General features: G+C 35.3%; 2 protein-coding genes across 7 annotated transcripts in view; both read right to left on the reverse strand.

Moving 5' to 3' along the window:
* Positions 1 to 19,957, reverse strand: part of LOC141508420 (disks large homolog 2) — a 2,787,507-nt gene that overhangs the window by 85,973 nt on the left and 2,681,577 nt on the right. The window lies entirely within an intron of this gene.
* LOC141510236 (disks large homolog 2-like) overlaps positions 1 to 19,957 on the reverse strand; it is a 63,534-nt gene that overhangs the window by 43,150 nt on the left and 427 nt on the right. Inside the window, exons 2-3 of the mRNA XM_074220236.1 lie at positions 16,692 to 16,868; positions 3,402 to 3,477 (exon numbers count right to left, since the gene is read on the reverse strand). Coding sequence (XP_074076337.1) covers positions 3,402 to 3,477; positions 16,692 to 16,868 — 253 coding nt within the window. The remainder of the gene's footprint in view (positions 1 to 3,401; positions 3,478 to 16,691; positions 16,869 to 19,957) is intronic.

Raw genomic sequence — 19,957 nt, forward strand, 5'->3', positions numbered from 1 at the left:
TAAACTCTTTGGAAAAATAGGGAAAGATGGAACTCTGCCTAACTCTTTCTATGAAACCAATATGGTACTGCTACCTAAACCAGGAAGAGTTAAAACAGAGAAAGAAAATTATAGACCTATTTCCCTCATGAATATAGATGCAAAAATCCTAAATAAAATCTTACAAAACGACTACAACAAGTCATCACTAGGATAATACATTATGATCAAGTAGGATTTATTCCAGGAATGCAGGGTTGGTTCAATATTAGGAAAACTGTTAGTATACTCAATTATATCAATAACAAACCTATCAGAAACCATATGATCATATCAATAGATGCTGAAAAAGCTTTTGACAAAATACAGCATCCATTCCTATTAAAAACACTAGAGAGTGTAGGAATAAATGGACTGTTCCTTAAAATAATGAGCAGTATCTATCTGAAACCATCAACAAGCATTATACTCAATGGGGAGAGGCTAGAGGCATTCCCAATAAGATCAGGGGTTAAACAAGGGTGCCCATTATCACTACTACTATTCAATATTGTATTACAAATGTTAGCATCACTAATTAGAGAAGAAAAAGAAATTCAAGGAATTAGAATTGGGAAGGAAGAGACAAAACTCTCACTCTTTGCAGATGACATGATGGTCTACCTAGAGAATCCCAAGAAATCATCTAAAAAACTACTGGAAACAATTAGCAATTTTAGCAATGTTGCAGGTTATAAAATAAACCCCCATAAATCCTCAACTTTCCTATATATGACTAGCAAGAAACAGCAGGAAGAGCTAGAAAGAGAAATTCCATTCAAAGTAACCTCAGACAGTGTAAAACACTTGGGAGTCTATTTGCCAAGACAGACTCAGAATCTTTTTGAAAACAATTATAAAACACTTCTCACACCAATTAAATCAGATTTAAATAACTGGGCAAATATCAACTGCTCATGGATAGGTAGAGCTAATATAATAAAAATGACAATTCTACCAAAATTAAACTATATGTTTAGTGTCCTACCAATCAAAATTCCAAAAAATTACTTTAATGAGCTAGAAAAAAATTGTAAGTAAATTCATATGGAGAAATAAAAAGTCAAGAATTGCCAAGAGCTTAATGAAAAAAAATGCAAATGAAGGTGGCTTAGCCCTACCTGATCTAAAATTATATTATAAAGCATCAGTCATCAAAACTGTTTGGTATTGGTTAAGAAATAGAGTGGTGGACCAGTGGAATAGACTAGGTGTAAAAGCAGGAGAGGATTGTAGTAATCTGCTGTTCGATAAACCCAAAGACTGGGATAAAAACTCCCTCTTTGATAAAAACTGCTGGGATAATTGGAAGTTAGTATGGAAGAAACTTAGATTAGACCAACACCTCACACCGTTTACCAAGATTAGATCCAAATGGTTACAGGACATAGACATAAAAAACAATAATATAAGCAAATTAGAAGATCAAGGACTAGTCTACCTGTCAGATCTATGGAAAGGGGAACAGTTTATGACTAAGGAAGAGTTGGAGAACATCACTAAAAACCAATTAGATGATTTTGATTACATTAAATTAAAAAGTTGTTGCACAGGTAAAACCAATGTAATCAAGATCAAAAGAAAAGTAGTAAATTGGGAAACAATCTTTACAATTAATGATTCTGACAAAGGACTCATTTCTAAAATATGCAGAGAACTGAGTCATATTTTTAAAACAAAAAGCCATTCCCCAATTGACAAATGGTCAAAGGATATGCAAAGACAATTTACAGATGAGGAGATCAAAGTAATCCATAGCCATATGAAAAAATGCTCTAAATCATTAATTATTAGAGAAATGCAAATTAAAGCTTCTCTGAGGTACCACCTCACACCTCTCAGATTGGCCAGTATGACCAGGAAGGATAATGGTCATTGTTGGAAGGGATGTAAGAAATCTGGGACACTGTTACACTGTTGGTGGAGCTGTGAACTCATCTAACCCTTCTGGAGAGCTATTTGGAACTATCCCCAAAGGGCAACAAAAATGAGCATACCCTTTGACCCAGCAATACCACTACTGGGTCTATACCCTGAAGAGATGAGGAAAAAGGGTAAAAACATTACTTGTACAAAAATATTTATAGCAGCCCTGTTTGTGGTGGCAAAGAATTGGAAATCCAGTAAATGTCCTTCAATTGGGGAATGGTTTAGCAAACTGTGCTATATGTATGTCATGGAATACTATTGTTCTATTCAAAATCAGGAGGGATGGGATTTCAGGGAAACCTGGAGGGATTTGCATGAACTGATGCTGAGTGAGATGAGCAGAACCAGAAAAACACTGTACACCTTAACAGCAACATGGGAGTGATGTTCAACCTTGAAGGACTTGCTCATTCCATCAGCGCAACAATTGGGAACAATTTTTGGCTGTCTGCAAAGGAGAGTACCATCTGTATCCAGATAAGGAGCTGTGGAGTTTGAACAAAGTACAAGGACTATTCCCTTTAATTCGAAAAAAAAAAAACCAGATGTCTTATGGTTTGATCTGGTTACCTCTGAGAATTCTGTTCTCTTAAGGATATGATTTCTCTCTCATCACACCCAATTTGGATCGAGGTACAACATGGAAACAAAGTAAAGACAGACTGAGTGCTATCTGTGGGGTGGGGGTGGGGGAAGGGAAGCAAGATTGGGGGAAAGCTGTAAAACTCAAATAATATCTTTAATAAAAATTAAAAAAAAAAGAAAATTAATTCATAAAAAATAGTACCCTTTCTCTCTCAAGTGCATCAGATGTTAAAATTATCCACTTACCCCAAACCTACACACACACACACACACACACACACACACACACACACACACACACACACGGGGGATACATGCTTGTTTGTATCAATTTTACAGATGGCTCTTTTGGTTTTTAGTAAACATCCTATTTTCAGTGTCTGTCACAACATTTCCTGTATTAAACCAGGAGACTAAAAACTTTTTCCATTTGTATTCTGCTATAAAATTACATTAGTTGTATCTTTGTTCTCTGTACTCAAATTAGCTCAACATGATGGAAATATTAAAATATTAATAAGTAAATAATTCATTTGGACCCATTCTTGAATCCAGGACCTTGGCTTTGAAAAATGAAACAAAAGTATTATTTAATGTGCTATTATCAATATCCTAATTTCAATCTTATCATTAATAGTTAAGATTGGGGAAATATCTTGGTGGCTGTCCACAGTTACTTCCCCCATGTTTGTTAGCAGATTATTTAAAAAAAACCGCTTCATTGAAAAAATTGTGCTTTTAAATATGATTAACATTATATACACCTGCTTGACTACCATAATGTGCTTGTTCTATAGAATGAAAATGTGAATTAGGTTCCAGTAAATGGTGATAGGGACCACTTTAATTCTCTATTCGTTTTTACCTACCCCTTTGGCATCAATCACCCCGGGTTTTGCATTAAACTTCACTGTCTTCAATCGAGCACGTTCCTTTCTTTCCACCCTGGAGAATGAAAAAAAAAAAATGAAAAAACAGATTAGACAAGAAAAAGTAAACAATTCTATTCCCTTCATGCTCTCTTTCCCCCTCAAATCTGAACAAATCTATTCCGATTTTATCATCTTTGAAGGAAAGGAAAATTTGGTATCAGGTTTTTGAGTGGAAGCTAGCAATGAATCCTCAAGACTCATCATCTCATTAGTATGGGAAATCATTGTATTTTGAAAGAAGTTAGAATTGATGGGATAGAGGGCCAACTACCAGCCTTAAGAGTCAGGAAAAGCCGGGTTAAATCCTTCCTTTGACACATACTTTTGGTATTGCCATGAGCAGGAGGGGTTTCCACACTAGGAATTCTTAATATATATGAAGTTGAAGGTCTGGACAGTAGAGGCATATTTGTGTGCAATGATATAACATTACGACTTTGTGACTAAAACATCATCTTTTGAGTCAGGAAGTCCTAGATTGAATTTTTATTTCTGACATACACGTAATGGCTAGGTAAGCTTGGGCAAGTCTCTTTACCTTTCACTGCCCTAAACTTCTCCTATTTTGCAAAAATTGACAATCTGAATTTGCAAAAGGAGATTTCCTTTCCAGAAACTTGTTTTATTAAATATATAACAGAAGTTCCAATCTAACTTTGTTTATCTCTCTCTCTCTCTCTCTCTCTCTCTCTCTAATTAGCTAGTTATCCATTCATTTATCCTTTTCTCATTTATACAATATATGTTTATATGTCTATAAGTAGCTAGGTAGTATAGTGGATAGAGCAGTGGGCTTGGAATAAGAAAGACATCTCCATGAGTTAAAATTTGGTTCCAGACACTTATTAGCTGTGTGACTCTAGGGAAGTAACTTAGCTTTGTTTGCTTCAATTTCCTCTTTTGTAAAATGAGTCAGAGAAGGAAATGGCAAATCTTTGCCAAGAAAACTCCAAATGGTATCATAGAGTTGGACATGCATGTAATTTATACAAAAGTATGTTTATACATGCAATATGTATATGTATGTAGTTAGATGAAAATGTATTGCACACATACCAGTGGTTTTTTAACTAAGTTCATTAACTTGTTTTTTTAAATATTGTGATAATTGATTTCCTCTGTAATACTATTCATTCTGTTTTATGCATTTAAAAAGTATTTTTCTAAGAAGGAATTTATAGACTTCACCAGACTGACAAAGCAATCCAAGACACAAACTACACACATATATGTAAATAAATATTAAGCATTAACATCTTATATATGTGGTTATATAAACATATATGTATATAACATTAACATTTTACCCAGCTGAAATCTTCCCTAAACCTGGATAGATTTCTGAAGTCAAAACTATTCATAAACAGAATAACTGAATAGATTTCTGAAGTCAAAACTATTCATAAATCAATTCTGAACCACACACTCATTTCCAAATGAGAAGTCTTTTGCATTTTCTGTTGAAACACTGAGGGGACTGGTTTCTATAGTTACACAGCTGAGCCATAGAATTTATTTATTTCACTTTAGTATACAACATTGGCATGGATATGGTGGGACCAAATCTTTCAAAGGTAATCGCTGATATTAAAGCTTAAGAACTGTCATAATTTTGTATTGGCAGGCCAAGTGCTATGATAGGAAAGAGAGAAAATGAAGGCTTAAGTCACTATAATCTGCCATATGGAGAGAGGATCATGGGGGAAATTACTGACTCCAAACTTTCTCCACTTCTCTTAGTTTTAACTAAAGGTGTGAATATTGATCAAATCTGCCTCTGTCCTATCCTCTGAAAATATCAATTATTGTATTAACATTATTCTGAGCTCTTTTTATAAATCTGCCTTCCTAAGGAGTGATGGATACTGTTTCACCATTTCCTAATAAAATTATTATCTCATTTATAGAGGCCACTGATGCTTTTAATCACACAGCACTAAAGTATTCTAACCAACAACCCTCTAGTGAGCACATCTTAGAAAATCAATAGAATTGTGAAAATCCTGGATTTGAGGTAAGTCTCAGTTTTCTCATCTTCAAAGTGCAATTTAAAATACTCACAGTATCTAACTTAGGGGAATTTTTAAGGTGGGGAGGGAGTATGTCATAAACTTCCAAGTAATAAATCAATGTAAGCTTGCAATAAAGGCATGGAAAGCAGGGAGAAAACAAGTATTTATTAAGAACCTACTATGTACTTTTCAAATATTATCTCATTTAATCCTTACAACATCACTGGGAGGGAGGTGTTATTATGATCCCCATTTTACATTTGAGGTATTTGAGGAAGACAGAGATTGTTATTGCCCAGGGTCATAGTCTTCTTGATATTATACCACCTAGATGTCTCTACATAATATACATGGTAATATGCCAAGACTTATATATTTTTTGTATCATTGTTGTTTGTGTGCTTGTTTGTTTTTGTTTGGTACCTGTGAATTCTTCAGTATAAATTCCCCATCATAGATCATGGTTTCAAACCCAAACTCTGCCATTTGCTCTCTGTCTGACTTTGAACAAATCAATTCACCACTCTTCCTTATATGAAAAATGATGGATTATATGGTCTTTAAAAACACTTCTGGCACAATGCCTAGCCCACAGGTAGTTATAATGTTTGTTGATGAATGGAATGATTCTAGCTTTAAGAGGTTACAACAGTTTTACTTAATCATGTAATTCACACAAGATTTGTACGGGTTGCCTTGAAAATGAAGTGATAAATTGTACTAGAATGGTATAAAACATTGTTATGGAAATTTTCTATACCCTCATAGGGTAACTTTATAACTAATTAGCATAATTTCCTTTGCAAATAAATTCTGGATATATCCAATTCTTATTTTCAAGATTTATGTGCCAAATTTTTCATTTACCTAATAAATGTTTACCATCAAAGACATTCCAATAGTTGATTTACCACCTCTCTCTCTTACCCATCAGGTTCTTAACAGGATTATACACTTCTGAACAGATACAAAATAATCTAATATGTAAACAGTATCATCAAAACAATAAATGTCTTTGGAAGAACATAGAATTTGGACCTGAAGACCTAGGTTTGACCATGTTTGTGACATAGGGCAAACCATTTACTTTCATGAGAACTCAGTTTACTCATTTGTTAAAGAAAATCAATGAACTAGAGGAGTTTGGACTGTAGGTTTTCCTGATTTTAAATTCCACCATCCTGTATGGTTTGACTATCTACCTTATACATCTGTTAAAATCAATTTGATTTAAAAATATTATAATTATCTAAAACCAGATAAAAGTAACCATGAACGTTAGGAATAAATGAGTTGAAGATCTTGTTAATGTCTCAAATTTTGGCACTGAACTCAAGGTTAACAATGACATCATTGATCTTGAGTGAGTTAATATAAAGCAATAAAATTTCATGATACATGTAAAGTTAAATTTTTTTTAATTTTAAAAATCTAGAAGATTTTGGCAATTCTTGCTTGAGCTTTAAATAAACTGAGACCAATTTGTGGCTTAAAATGGATTTCAAATGAGCAGTTCTTAGAGGTGGGGATGGGGAGGGCAAATTACTGGATTTATTCAGATAATTTTTGACTCAAAAAGACTAATACAGATTAGCCAAGAACATGATCCACCTACAAAGTGGTTTTGATAAAGGTAAAGCAATTAGCAGTTGGCTTAAACCAAAAAGTATGATAAATTCATTTTAGCATTAAAATTCAAATTGATTTTCTATAAATCCTCCAAATCATCAATTTCTACTGTTCCATCTTAACAAGTTTATTAAAGGGTTTTCTTTGGAAATTGTCCAAGGTCATTAGTCCAAAGGACACATCAATTTTTCTCCTGAGTGATTCCTGATTTACAACTTATATGATACCTTATATCTTATGTGATGGAAACTCAAAGTAAGTATAAGGAGAACAAGAGTCATAAAGTGAAAAGAGATTGGAAGGAATAATTTCTTCTTTTGACTTTGAGTTAAAAGTCGTAGAGTGCATGGAATACTTAGGCAAACATGAATTTCAATTCACTTATTAGCTTTGTGACTCTGATTCTCACTGTGAGAATGTGCTTCACTGTGCTTCAGTTTATTACATCTGTAAAAACAGGATACTATCACCTATCTCCCAGGGTTGTTGTGAGGATCAAATGATCAAATGCAAACTTACAAACTATACAAGTATTAATTACTGATGTTGTAATTGTTCTATCTGGTGATAAACTGTTACTACCCACCTCCAACAAGACAACATTATGGATGAAGGAGAGAATGGAATATACAAAGTCACCTGTGTTACTGGAACTACAGCCATGCAACACTGGCATGGGTAAGTAGCCATGGAAATCAAGATAAAAATATCTAGCCCTATGCGGATGTGTTTAGAGATTGATGAATTGGTATGCTGGCTCACAGTTACATATGAAGAAGCAAAGAAGAGCAGAAACTTGTGGACACTCAGTCCCATAATAGGAGGAAGAATATATAAAATCCCTTGCTAATACTATGAGAAAATCAATGAATCAACAAGAATTTATTGAGGGCTTAATATTTTCTGGGCACTGTACTAAGTACTGATTATAAACTGCAAAAGTGAAACAGGTCTGGAAAAATGAACAGTTCTGAATCTCAGCAGGCTAGATGTATTGGAAGTACGGTGACAAAGCACTGGGAAAATGTCACTTAGCAAGGATAATATAGGAAAGCTAAATCACTAGACAAACAGATTGTGCCCCTCAAAGATTTCAATTTGGTTTTATCTATCACAGAATGTCGCAAAGACTGAACCACAAGTAGCTGATATGGAGGCCAAAAACCTATATGGGATAAGCCAGTGATTCAATTATTTGGACAAAGTTGGAAATAGTTTTGCAAGGAAGTAACAATTCCTATGTTAAACTCAGTTCAACAAATATTGGTCATGGATCTACTATGAACTATGAATTGAGTTAATAAACAATATGATCAAATCCCCTCTTCTGAAAGAAACTAGTATAAAAGATACATATATACATATATATAATAAAACAATAGTTAGATATTTATATATATAGAAAAATATACTTATAATATAAAATAATATATACATTATATACTATAGTTACTCATGTATATAAATATATCTAAATGTATATATCTATTTCTATATATCTATAAAAGAAGTTTAGCAATTAGCGCAAAGGAAAGATCCAAAAGAAGTTGGTTAGGGAGAGATTATTTTCATATGTGTTGGGGGGTAAATATGGGGTCATAAACATCTCAGAAGAAGAGAAATCATTTAAAACTGGTCTTTGAAGGGAGGTATTTTAAAAGACAGAAAGGAAGAGGAATTCATTTCAGGAATGGCATGATCCAAGGCAAAGAGATGACAGAGGGCAGAATAAGAATGGAGGACAGCAAGTAGTCCAGTTTGGATCACATGTGGAAAAAAGTGAAATGATACTAGAAACATTTATTAGAACCAGATTGTAGAAGGCTTCAAAATCCATGATGCTTTGTTATTGATGTTGTTCAGTTCGTTTCAGTTATGTCCAGTTCTTAGTGTGACCCCATTTGGTTTCCTGGCAAAGATACTGGAATGGTTTACCATTTCCTTCTCTAGCTCATTTTATAGATTAGAGAACTAGGGCAAACCAGGTTAAGTGACTTACCCAGGGGTTACATAGGTAGTAAGTTTTTGAGGCTAGATTTGAGGACTAATACTCTTAACTACTGGACCATCTAGGAGGTCTAATGATGCTATATCAGAACTGATAGGATAGCCCATATAGGAATCATTTAAATAAACAGAGGCCTAACTATATAGTCCCTAAATATATATAGATATAGATATAGATATAGATATAGATATAGATATAGATATAGATATAGATAGATATAGATTAGATATAGATAAGATATAGATATAGATATGTCTAAATCTGTATCTATCTATATCTATCTATCTATCTATTTCTCTCTCTATACACACACACACACACACACACACACACACACACAAACACACATAGTTCTTGTTATTGTAGATATTATATCCTTCATCCTTCAGTCCATCAATTAAGAAGTATTTATTAAGAGCCTACGATGTGCCAGGTAAGGAGCTCACATTATCATGGGGAAGCATTTTCTTGTATAAAAAAGTAGTTATGTATAATCAGTAATTTTTATTTGAAACAAACTAAAATATTCCAACAGAAAAAAAAAATGAGTTAGGGAAGGCTCTTTACAATAATGTTCAGGGGGAAAAAAAAGAATTGAGCAATGTTCAGGACAACACAAACAGTGCCAATACAATACAGTCCACTGGCAACAGGACCAGTCATTGGCAAGATTTTAATGAAATGCACAGACAAAAAAAAGGGACAGATATCTTCTAAGACTAGCATTTATTAATCTTTTTTTTTAATACTTAATTATTCCACAGTGAACCCTGACCACCTGCCTACAACTAAAACCAAAGAAATGCCTATGGACCTACTTTGTTCATTTCCCCAAGACTGAAAGACCAGTTTAGAATGTGGAAGAGTGAAAATAAATCTATGCCCAGTAGAGATACATGTTCTTTTTTGACAAGTCAGGCAGAATGATGATTTTAAACTGCTCCTAGACCTTATGGGATGCCTCAGATTAACAAGCCTTTAGTAGTTCAACCTTGAAAAATGTTTGTAGAAGACATTTCATGTGTATTTTCCTCAATTTCCTAAATATTCTTTAGATTAAGGTAAGAGAAAAAAAAGATAAATCCCTGTTTATAAATTCATGTGCACTTAAAAATAGTCTATTAAGCAGACATTACTTTCAATAAATATTTATTCTCAATTTAGATATAATTTAGAGAGATGATGGAATTTTTTTATATCAATAATCCTCATTTCTACTTGTCTGAATTTTATCTACCTTGCCCAGTCCAAATGTCAGCTTCTTCAGAGAACTTTCATTGACAATCAGATAGAAACAAGTTTTTCCTCTTTTCCTCTAGCACATTCTTTGTGCCTCTCTTATTTGGTTTCCCTTGGTTTATTTTTATATTATAGCTATTTTGGTACTGATCATATTCTCACTCACTACTAGATTGTAAAACTCCTTTGAGGGCACAGGTGGGGTATGCAATCACCTCTGAAATCATAGACCTACTGAAGTATAGGAGAAGTGGGGATGAGCAATACAAGACAGTGGAAAGGAAATTTGAAATCAATATTGGGTTTACACCTAACTCTGTTGCTTACAACCTGTGATCTTTGGCAGGTTATTTTAATCTCTCTTGGCCTCAGTTTCCTCATATTTCCCTAAATATGTGAATGCTCTCTCCCTTATTAGAATGTAAGCTCCTTGAGGTCAGGAACTGTTTTTACTTTTGTCTTTTGACCTTAGTGCTTAGTAGTGTTTCTGGAATATTGTAGACATTTATTAAGGGTTAAATAGATAATCCAAAAAGTAGGAGTTGTGAACTAGATATCCTTTAAGGTTCAGCTTTCAATTTATGACTATATTCTATTTTGAATGGTGTCAGGAGGGAAGGAAAAAACCCTATCCTTGTAAGCAGTAAAAATCTGAATTCTGCTCACACCTCAGATACTCTCAAACTATGTGACAACTTATCTATCACCTAACCTTCCTGCAGTTTCCAACCTTAAAACTGGGGGGAAAAGATGCTCTGCAAATCTTAAAACAGAATCTAATGTATCATTGTCTTTCTATCCATGATGGACAATACAGGGTCAAATGTACATTTGAAACATTCATAAGAACTATTGGAGTCTAACCCATGGTAGAGACTTTCAAGATCACATTAGTTTGACTAGTTGGGGTTAGATAGTAATATCATTTTGATACTCTTCACAATTTAAGGATAACTAATCAATCAACCAATTTTTAAAAACTGAGTTAATTCTATTCCAAGGAAGAGGTGGATCCCCAAACCAGATTTAGTGTCTGAGAAAGACTAGTGTACTTCCATATTTTGTTTGGGGGAAAAAAAGCATTTAATTAGTTCGTTTTTAGCAAAAATTCTCTCTACGTAGAACCCTGGCCAAAATGCTAAAATGAGAAATGGGACTGAAAAGTATGAGGAATATATTCTGACAACTGGAGCCTCCAGAGATTTGGAAATGGCCGTGACTTAACAGGCCCAACTGTTTTCCTCTGCCTTCTTTTCTACTTCCCATCTGCTCCTTTGGGTTCAGTTCAGATATATGGTGGGGATGGGGGTGGGGGGGGTGGGGTGGATAGCTGGCATGAGATATCATTTTGCCAACAGAATCTCTACTTCTCCCTGCTCTATTGGGTTGAGAAGCAAGGTTTCAATACTGTGTGAATATTACTCACTTTGGATCTTGCCAGTTATAGGTTAAATACCATGTGTCATTTCCAAGAAGACATGGATCTTGGAACCAGCTGTGTCAAGGCAGAGGACCTATTGATAATAGGAGTCAGAAAGGAAAGGTACAGGAATAGAGGTTGTATCTGAAGTCAGAGAATCTGGATTCTCAGCGTTACTGCTTAGTACCTATGGACTCTGGGCAAGTCATTCAGCATCTCTGTGCCTGTTTCTTAATCTGTAAAATGAGCATGTTGGACTAGATGTTCTCCAAGGCTCCTTCAGCTCTAAATGTATGATCCTACAAATGAGTGGAGCCAATACAGGGATTTATCCTTAGCTGTGGTCTTAAGATTCTAAAGACAGAATTAAACGAATGGTCTCCCATTTGTAAATAACATATTAACTCAGGAAGAGGGCATCCATGGAAAATGTCTATAGTCAAATTGTTTTCAAACTCCATTTAATCAATAAGACTTAATGACTGGAAACTTAGCCAGATTCCCAGGAGAAAATTGGACTGTAATTCTTTCTCAACTATAAATTCTGGCTTTTTTCTGGTCTACTGCATCCATCACAAAATAAAACAGAAATGGATACTGAAATTTGATTTACAATTCCAAATTCATTTTCCCTGATCCAGCTTTACTGTGGCTGCTAAAAGAGGTTCTCTTCCAAGAAGTTAGAGAAATGGCAAATCAGACAGCTGGACAATCATCATCGTAGGCAGTTGGAAAATGATTTCTCTCAGAAAATTGCTGAGAGCTCTTCAGAGGAGAGATCCTGTGAGTATAAAGTGTTATTCATGATATTGCTAGTTTTGAGAATGATTACTCCCCAAAGGGATAAAGCCATACAACCTAGAAAACCTTTGGCAAATACTTCACAGATTTAAAGTACCCTCAAAATTGTAAGGTGTGTCAGAGATCATCTTATCCAATTCACACCTGAATAAGAACCTCTCTACAATGCACATAGAGTGGGCATCTGCTGTCTGCTTGGAGATCTTCTCTGAGGAATCCATTGTCTATTAGGAAGTCCCTTCCACTTTTTAAGAAACTCTTTTCTTAGCAAACCTTTCCCTATATGAATCCTAGATCTGTTTCTTAGGATCAAGGAAAACAGGGGACATTTCTGCTTTCATATGACAGGTTCTTTAAATTCATGAAGACAGCAAATTTCCCTGAAGTTTTCTTATAGTTCCTTCATGCAGTTCTCAAGTGACAGGGGACTCAGTGCTGCCCTTGTCCTCTTTACCCTCCTCTGGATGCTGTCCTTCCAATAATTTAGTACCTATGAATCAATACAACATGGGGGCAGAGGGCAGAGGGAAAGCCTCTTCCCTTGTCTTAGACATTGTCACTCTTCTTTTAGTCCGATATCATATCTGCTGTGTTGGCTATGGTGTGCCATTATTCACTCATTTGGATGCAGCACACTAAAATCTTTCAAATAAACTACTATCTAGCCATCTTGTCTGCCACATTGTACTTGTGAAATTATCATGTTTAATATCAATACAGGACTGTATGTGGACAGCAATACAGGGAATTCTATTATCATATCTCAAGGTTATTGTATCTGATAGAGAATTAATGCTTTATACTTATAGAAAATTTTCCATACAAAATTCAGAGATCAATTCCCAGTACTGGTTTATATAGTATTACAGCAATCTTTGTGAGGTTGAGCATAGTCTCATTGTTTCTGTTTCCCAGGTAGAGAGAAATTATGGAGAAATTCAATAAAGGAAAGAAAACTCAAATTTATATTCTCATATTTCTTCAGTTCATGTCTTGACTCCTAAGAACTCTCATAGGATTCAGAGCTGGAAGTTACCTTGAGGTCATCTATTTTTAATCCCTTTATTTTATAAAAGAAAAAAGTCACAGAGAGTTTAAGAGACTTAGCCAATAATGCACAATAATAGAGTCAGGACATGAACTAGTGTTCTTTGACACACACTTATACCATATTTCCTTAAGACAAAACCTTAAGGGGAACCTTGATCCAATTAAACAACACAGTCAACATATCTTAATTGTTCATTATGTGAATAATGCTTTACCAGATCCTGGGAATTAAAAAAAAAATAAATCCAAGCCCTTTCCTCAAAGAAGTCACAGTCTAATGTCTTATGATCCCCAGCTGTCTTTAGTTGGTACCAGTACTTTATTCTAAGCCTGTAGCATATGTGACATATGAGTTAAATCTTTCTCTCCTCACTATTCCTTATGGCAAGAAGCTCATCTTTACTTTTAGTGTGTTAGGATAAGATACTGTATTTTTCCACCCTAGCATTTATGACTGATCTTGGAATGCTTGGGAGAGGGAAAGTGGCAAGACCTATATTACCACAAATTGAGGGACATAGCATCACTTCCTTGATACCTCTCTTATACTCTAAATCCCAGAAGATAGGAGAAAAATCTCAGTGCCTGATATTCAGATGCACAAATCTCTGGCCCCAGACAATAGGGCCAATATTTTTTCCTTCCTTCCTTCCTTCTTTCCTTCCTTTTCATCTCTCTCTTCATTCCCTCCCTCTCTCCAGTTTTTTTCCTTTCTTCTTCCCTCCCTCCCTTCCTGACTCTTTCTTTCAAGATATATTATGATACACTGGAATTGATCATATAACTTGAAATCAGATCACAAGATGTTAGGTTTGAATTTTTTCTCTGTGACTTACTACCTTGTAATATTTGGCAAATCACTTAACCTCTTTGAGACTCAGTTTCTTTCTTTGAAAAATAAGCTTGCTGGATGAGCTAATCTCTAATATGACCTCCAAGTTTCCTTCCAACTCTGAACCTATGATTCCATGACCTTATGATCCAAAACTCCTCTCCATTCTAAATCCTTTGGAAATCTTTCAACTTCATCATTTCAGAGGAAGAAACCGAAGCTTAGCCTCACCTCAGATAATGCACCTCATTAGTTACTGAGTCAGGACTAGAACTTTTCCATTCTTTTAACTCAGTACTCCTACTATGCTATCAAACTATTATTTCTAAAGAAAACAGAGCAGACAAATCTTTTTCTCCTCATTCTAACCCTATTTGAGTGGGGAAAATAAAGATGTCAAGAAGAGGCACAGAGCCTATGGTCCAGCCTTCTCTGAGGCTGAGGGAACTTGAAGTCCAATCCTGCAACTCCTCAAATCTGGGCTTATTTTAGTAAATCCTAATATGTTCTTCCATATAGGAAGCATTTCTGTCCTACTCTGTTTAAAGGTATTTTGGAAATCAATGTGCTATGAATGGGGAAAACATCACCCCTGATTTTCAATTTCATTGGTTTTCTAGGGTATGGTATAACAATTTCTGGTCAGTGTATAGTATCTAGATATTAAGAAAGGTTGAAAGTTTCTCTCATATGGAGATAATTAAGAATCCCAAGAACCAAAATGCAAGTCAACTGTCCTCAGGAGAAAATTCTTTAACTTTTTTAGTGTCTGTCACTCTGGATCCCTTTTCTTATTCATTTTTCTGTTAAATGCATAAAATACACAATATGACAAAAGAAACCAATTAAATTGAAATATTTTTTGAAATAATGAAAAAAACTGATTTTTTTAAAGTTCATAGAGCCTAGATGAAAATCCTGACTCTAGGGGTTTTTTCTTGGCTTCTCAAATTCCTGGTCTAGATTGATACCAAAGAAGGAAAAACCTTCACCCTGTTAATAACTCCTGTATCTACAAAATGCCAAAGATAAGAAAGGAAATGAAGGCAAAACGAATTTCCCCAAAGGTTGGTATTATGCATAGTCAGCTATGATTGGCATCCTCTAGAGAAAACATCTGGATCTCTGGCAGAATTTTAAATGTTTTCCACCAGTGTTGGTAGCATCATATACATACAAAAACCTCAGTCTTTTAAATAAACAACATTCCATCTTTCATCTCTGTGCCTCATGTGTCTGGATTATAATTCTTCCTCACCTCCTTAAAATCCCTATCTTCCTTCAAAGTTCAGCCCTAGTGCTACCTCCTAACATGAGGCCTTTCTGGATCCACCAAGTGATCGATGACCGCCCCCCCATGCCACACCAAGATAATCGTTTTATGTTTACTTATATGTGTGCAGACTCCATACCCTGAGAGACTGTAACCTACCTCTTTGAGATCAGAACTAGTTCCATTATTATGAACTGCCTAGCATAATAACCAGCTTACAATATAGATGCTTAATAAAGAGCATGTTAAGTTACTGATTTGCTGGCATTGGACTACTGTGACCTTGAATCTTCTAAAAATTTCCTGGTGCACTTGCTGTTTCTGACGAGCTTTGCAGGGTCCTAGGAGAGTTAGTAACCTGTACACCCTGACAAGTTTGTCCTGAAATATATGAACTGGAGTAAATTAAACTGCTCCAAAAGGCACAGACAGCAAGACAGTCTGAGCAGACTGTTTGTTTATCATTTTGTGTCTTGTCAGAACATGAGCTCATAGTCACAAATTTTCATTAAAACCATAATATATGTAGAAAGGAAAAATTTAATTGGTGTCACCTGTCTGGGCTGGCAATTTCCTCTTGGATGAATTCTCAGATTAAACTGCAGAAATTCTCTCCTTTTTTTCCCTCCTTCCCTCCCCCCCACCCCTCTCTCTCTCTCTCTCTCTCTCTCTCTCTCTCTCTCTCTCTCTCTCTCTCTCTCTCCAATCTGTCACTGTCTTTCTTCCCCCTCCCTCTCTTTTGTTTCTTTTTTTCTTTCTTTTTTTCCTTTTTTGCATTTGTCTTACTGTTTCTATCTGTCTCCATTTCTGGGACACTTTCTCTTCCTAGTTGTCTCTATTTTATCTGTCTCTCTTTTGTCTCTATCTGTCTCTGACTCTCTCTAAATTTCCTTATTTTTCTCTCCTCTCTATTGTATAAAAGGTAAAAATCACATTCTGTGAAATCATAAAAGTAATCATTACCTCCTTTTGCTGGGGATGACACCCATCTCCTCACTGTCTCCCTCTAGCGTTACTCTTCGGGCTTGCCACCACTCATCATCTGAAGCATTGATAACATGGAGAATGTCACCATATTTAAAGCTCAGTCCTTGACTTGGGAGTCCACTATCTTTGCTCTTGTCATAGTCAAACATGGCTCTAGAGAGGAAGAGAAAGAAAAAAATGTTCAAAAAAGACATATAATATATTTAACATATTTAAACATGTATAACCTATATCAGATTACTTGCTGTCATGGGGAGGGGGGGAGGGAATCAAGGGAAGAAGAAAAATATGGAAATCAAAATCTTACAAAAATTGAATGCTGAAGACTATCTTTGTGTATAGCTAGAATAAATAAATTTATTTTTAAAAAGGACATATAATAACTATGATTGGAAAGCATTCTATATACAAAGTATTATTTGCTCTTCATAATATCCCTGCATGGTAGTTAAATACTATCATTTCTTTTTATAGATAAGTAAGTTAATATTTAGAGAATCTAAATAAGTTATGGTCATACCACCAGGGTCAACTCTTAGGCTTTAAATTAGATTGAGCCCAACTCTTATGTTCTTTGCATGATCAATCCTTGATGTTGTTCAAAAGTTTCAGTCTTGTGATCTCATTTGGAGTTTTTCTTGGCAAAGATACTGGAGTGGTTTACTATTTCCTTTTCTACCTCATTTGGCAGAGGAGGAAACTGAGACAAACAGATTTGAACACAGGAAGATGAGTCTTCCTGACTCTAGGCCTAGCACTCTATTCATTTTGCCTCCAATCTAACAATCAATAAATATTTACCAAAAACCTATGTGAAAGAGACAACACTATGATGCTATCATAGACATATTATATAATTTTACAGATTCATAAATAGGGGATTCTCAATTTTGAATATTTATTAGACCAGAGGTATCAAACCTATAGACCACAGATGCAACAGATGAACCATATGAAAAAGTAATTGGTAACTCTTTAACAAAATGAAAAAAATTTAACAAAATATGGATAATATTACTACTAATAATGTTTATCTTTCATTTTTGAAGAAGACCACAACATCAGGGAGATAATGCCGTGACAAGCACATGAACTGGATTTGAGTGAGGGGGGTGCTGTGCAAGGTCACCAGACTCATTTTTCTCTTCCAGAGTCATCTAGGCCCAGTAGCCAGATATAAATCAGGACAACTGGGACATGGCCCTGGATGTGAAGAAATCAGGGCTAAGTGACTTGCCCAAGATCCCACAACTAGTTAAGAGTCAAGTATCTGATGCTGGATTCTAACTCCTGTCCTCCTAAATCCAAGGCCAGTGCTCTATGCACTGCACCACCTAGTTGCCCCTCCTATGTAGTTGCTTAAATCAATGTGTGTCCACAGATATTGTTACATATGGTTTATTGGTGCCTGTTTCAATTTGGTAACACTGTGTTAGACAGCCTTGTTAAACTGTTAGAGTTTATTCATTTCCACTTGGCTCAATTATTTACACCCTGTGCTCACATCTAGCTCTTTCCTTGTCTCTTCTTGGCTCCTGCTCAGGAAAACACTTTTCTTGGTGGGACATAATCAGAAGAGAAGTGTTGAAGTTGATGAAGACCCGTGAAAGCTTTTCACTTTTTTTCATTCATTCATTCATTCATTCATTCATTCATTCAGGTCCATCACTAGTTGACAGGAAAAACACTCATATTCATTAAATGCCCAAAGTGATGAACTTGTGTTACTCATTTTTATGCCTGTTAGAGTAACTGGAACACCGGAATCCACTTAGTTTCTGGCTTCCTAGTGGACATTTGTGCTTTTCCAAAATCATCATACATACAGAAATAATCCCTGGCCTCTCTCTCAGGAGGGAGCTTTCACCATTTCTTTGTTCTAATTTGACTCATTCACTGATGCCAAACCTCTCTGTATGCGATTTCCCTGGATTTGTAGAACATATTTTTACCCCCCCAAAACATTGAGGACTAAGTATTTTTCAAAAAAATTAAATAGCTGTCACAATTGTTGTCATGGTAACAAGAAAGAGCTGATAGCAGCTTCTTTACAGCTAAAAATAACTGTAGAAAAATTAATATGCTTGGAACAAAATTCCCTCAGTCATGTACTCTATCCAAGGATGGAAAAATAGGATGGAAGTAATGTGGCATCAATTAATCAACAAGTAATTAGTAAGAACCTACCTATTAAGCCCGGGGGTTATTCTAAAAACATCCAGGACTTGAAGACAGACAAAATCACAGTCCTTACCTTAAAAGAGTTCACAGTCTAATGGAGGAGCAAACAAACAAATACTAATGTATTTAAATGGGAAGTAATACTAGAAGGAAGGTACCATAGAATACCACAGGCAGAAGAAACTTTAGAAATTGCCTAGTCCAACATCCTAATTTTACAGAGGGGAAAATTGAAAGTGAGGTAAAAGGACCCATCCAAGATGATACAGGAAATTGAAGGCTAAGCCAGAAATGAGATCTTCTGCAAAGAGATATCACTATACCATGGATAATTTCATTAATTTTTGGTTGCATTTTTTTTACTGGGAGTCTGTTGGCAAATGAGAGTTATAGTTGTTGGAATTAGAATGGTAAATTGTATTTCTGTTCCCTGTTCATTCATGTATTTATTTTGTATGTATTCAAATATTATGCCCACTTTGGTGTACATGTGCTATAGGTGATACATCATACTAAGCAAAATAAAAAAAAACAAAGATGACTAATGCTTTTACACTCATCTTTTCATTTGATCTTTAAATTGCACAATGAGACAGAAGTCTCCATTTAAGAAAAAAATCTGACACCTGATTTCTTTGGGAAGCTCCCAGGGAGCAATGTCCTCTAGTGCCTGTTAGCACCTTTCTGTACCACTTGAAGGTTTTGCTGAAATGGTTGTGAACTGTGGTTGATTCCCTTCAGACTAATACAACAGAAATTCCAGCTGTCCAGTATTTTTCAGCCTCACAGGGAAGATGAACTTATCAACGATGATGAAACCGAAGAATATAACAACCACAGAAGAGTCTTCCATGTTTATTTTGATGAAAATTCAGTGCAAGACCATGAGATTGTGAAGTGATGCTTAATTGTTGTAGCTTTTGTTGGTGTAAATGCCTTGTCTGGAAGATGGCAGGCTGTAAAATGGTCACATTTGTATATAGAGGTGACACTCAGGATGGAACACTAGACCTGGAGTCAGGAAGAGTGAAAACCTAGCCTTATGAGCTTTGTGACCCTGG

Source organism: Macrotis lagotis, chromosome 1, assembly GCF_037893015.1.
Source record: "Macrotis lagotis isolate mMagLag1 chromosome 1, bilby.v1.9.chrom.fasta, whole genome shotgun sequence".
Taxonomy (NCBI): Eukaryota; Metazoa; Chordata; class Mammalia; order Peramelemorphia; family Peramelidae; genus Macrotis; species Macrotis lagotis.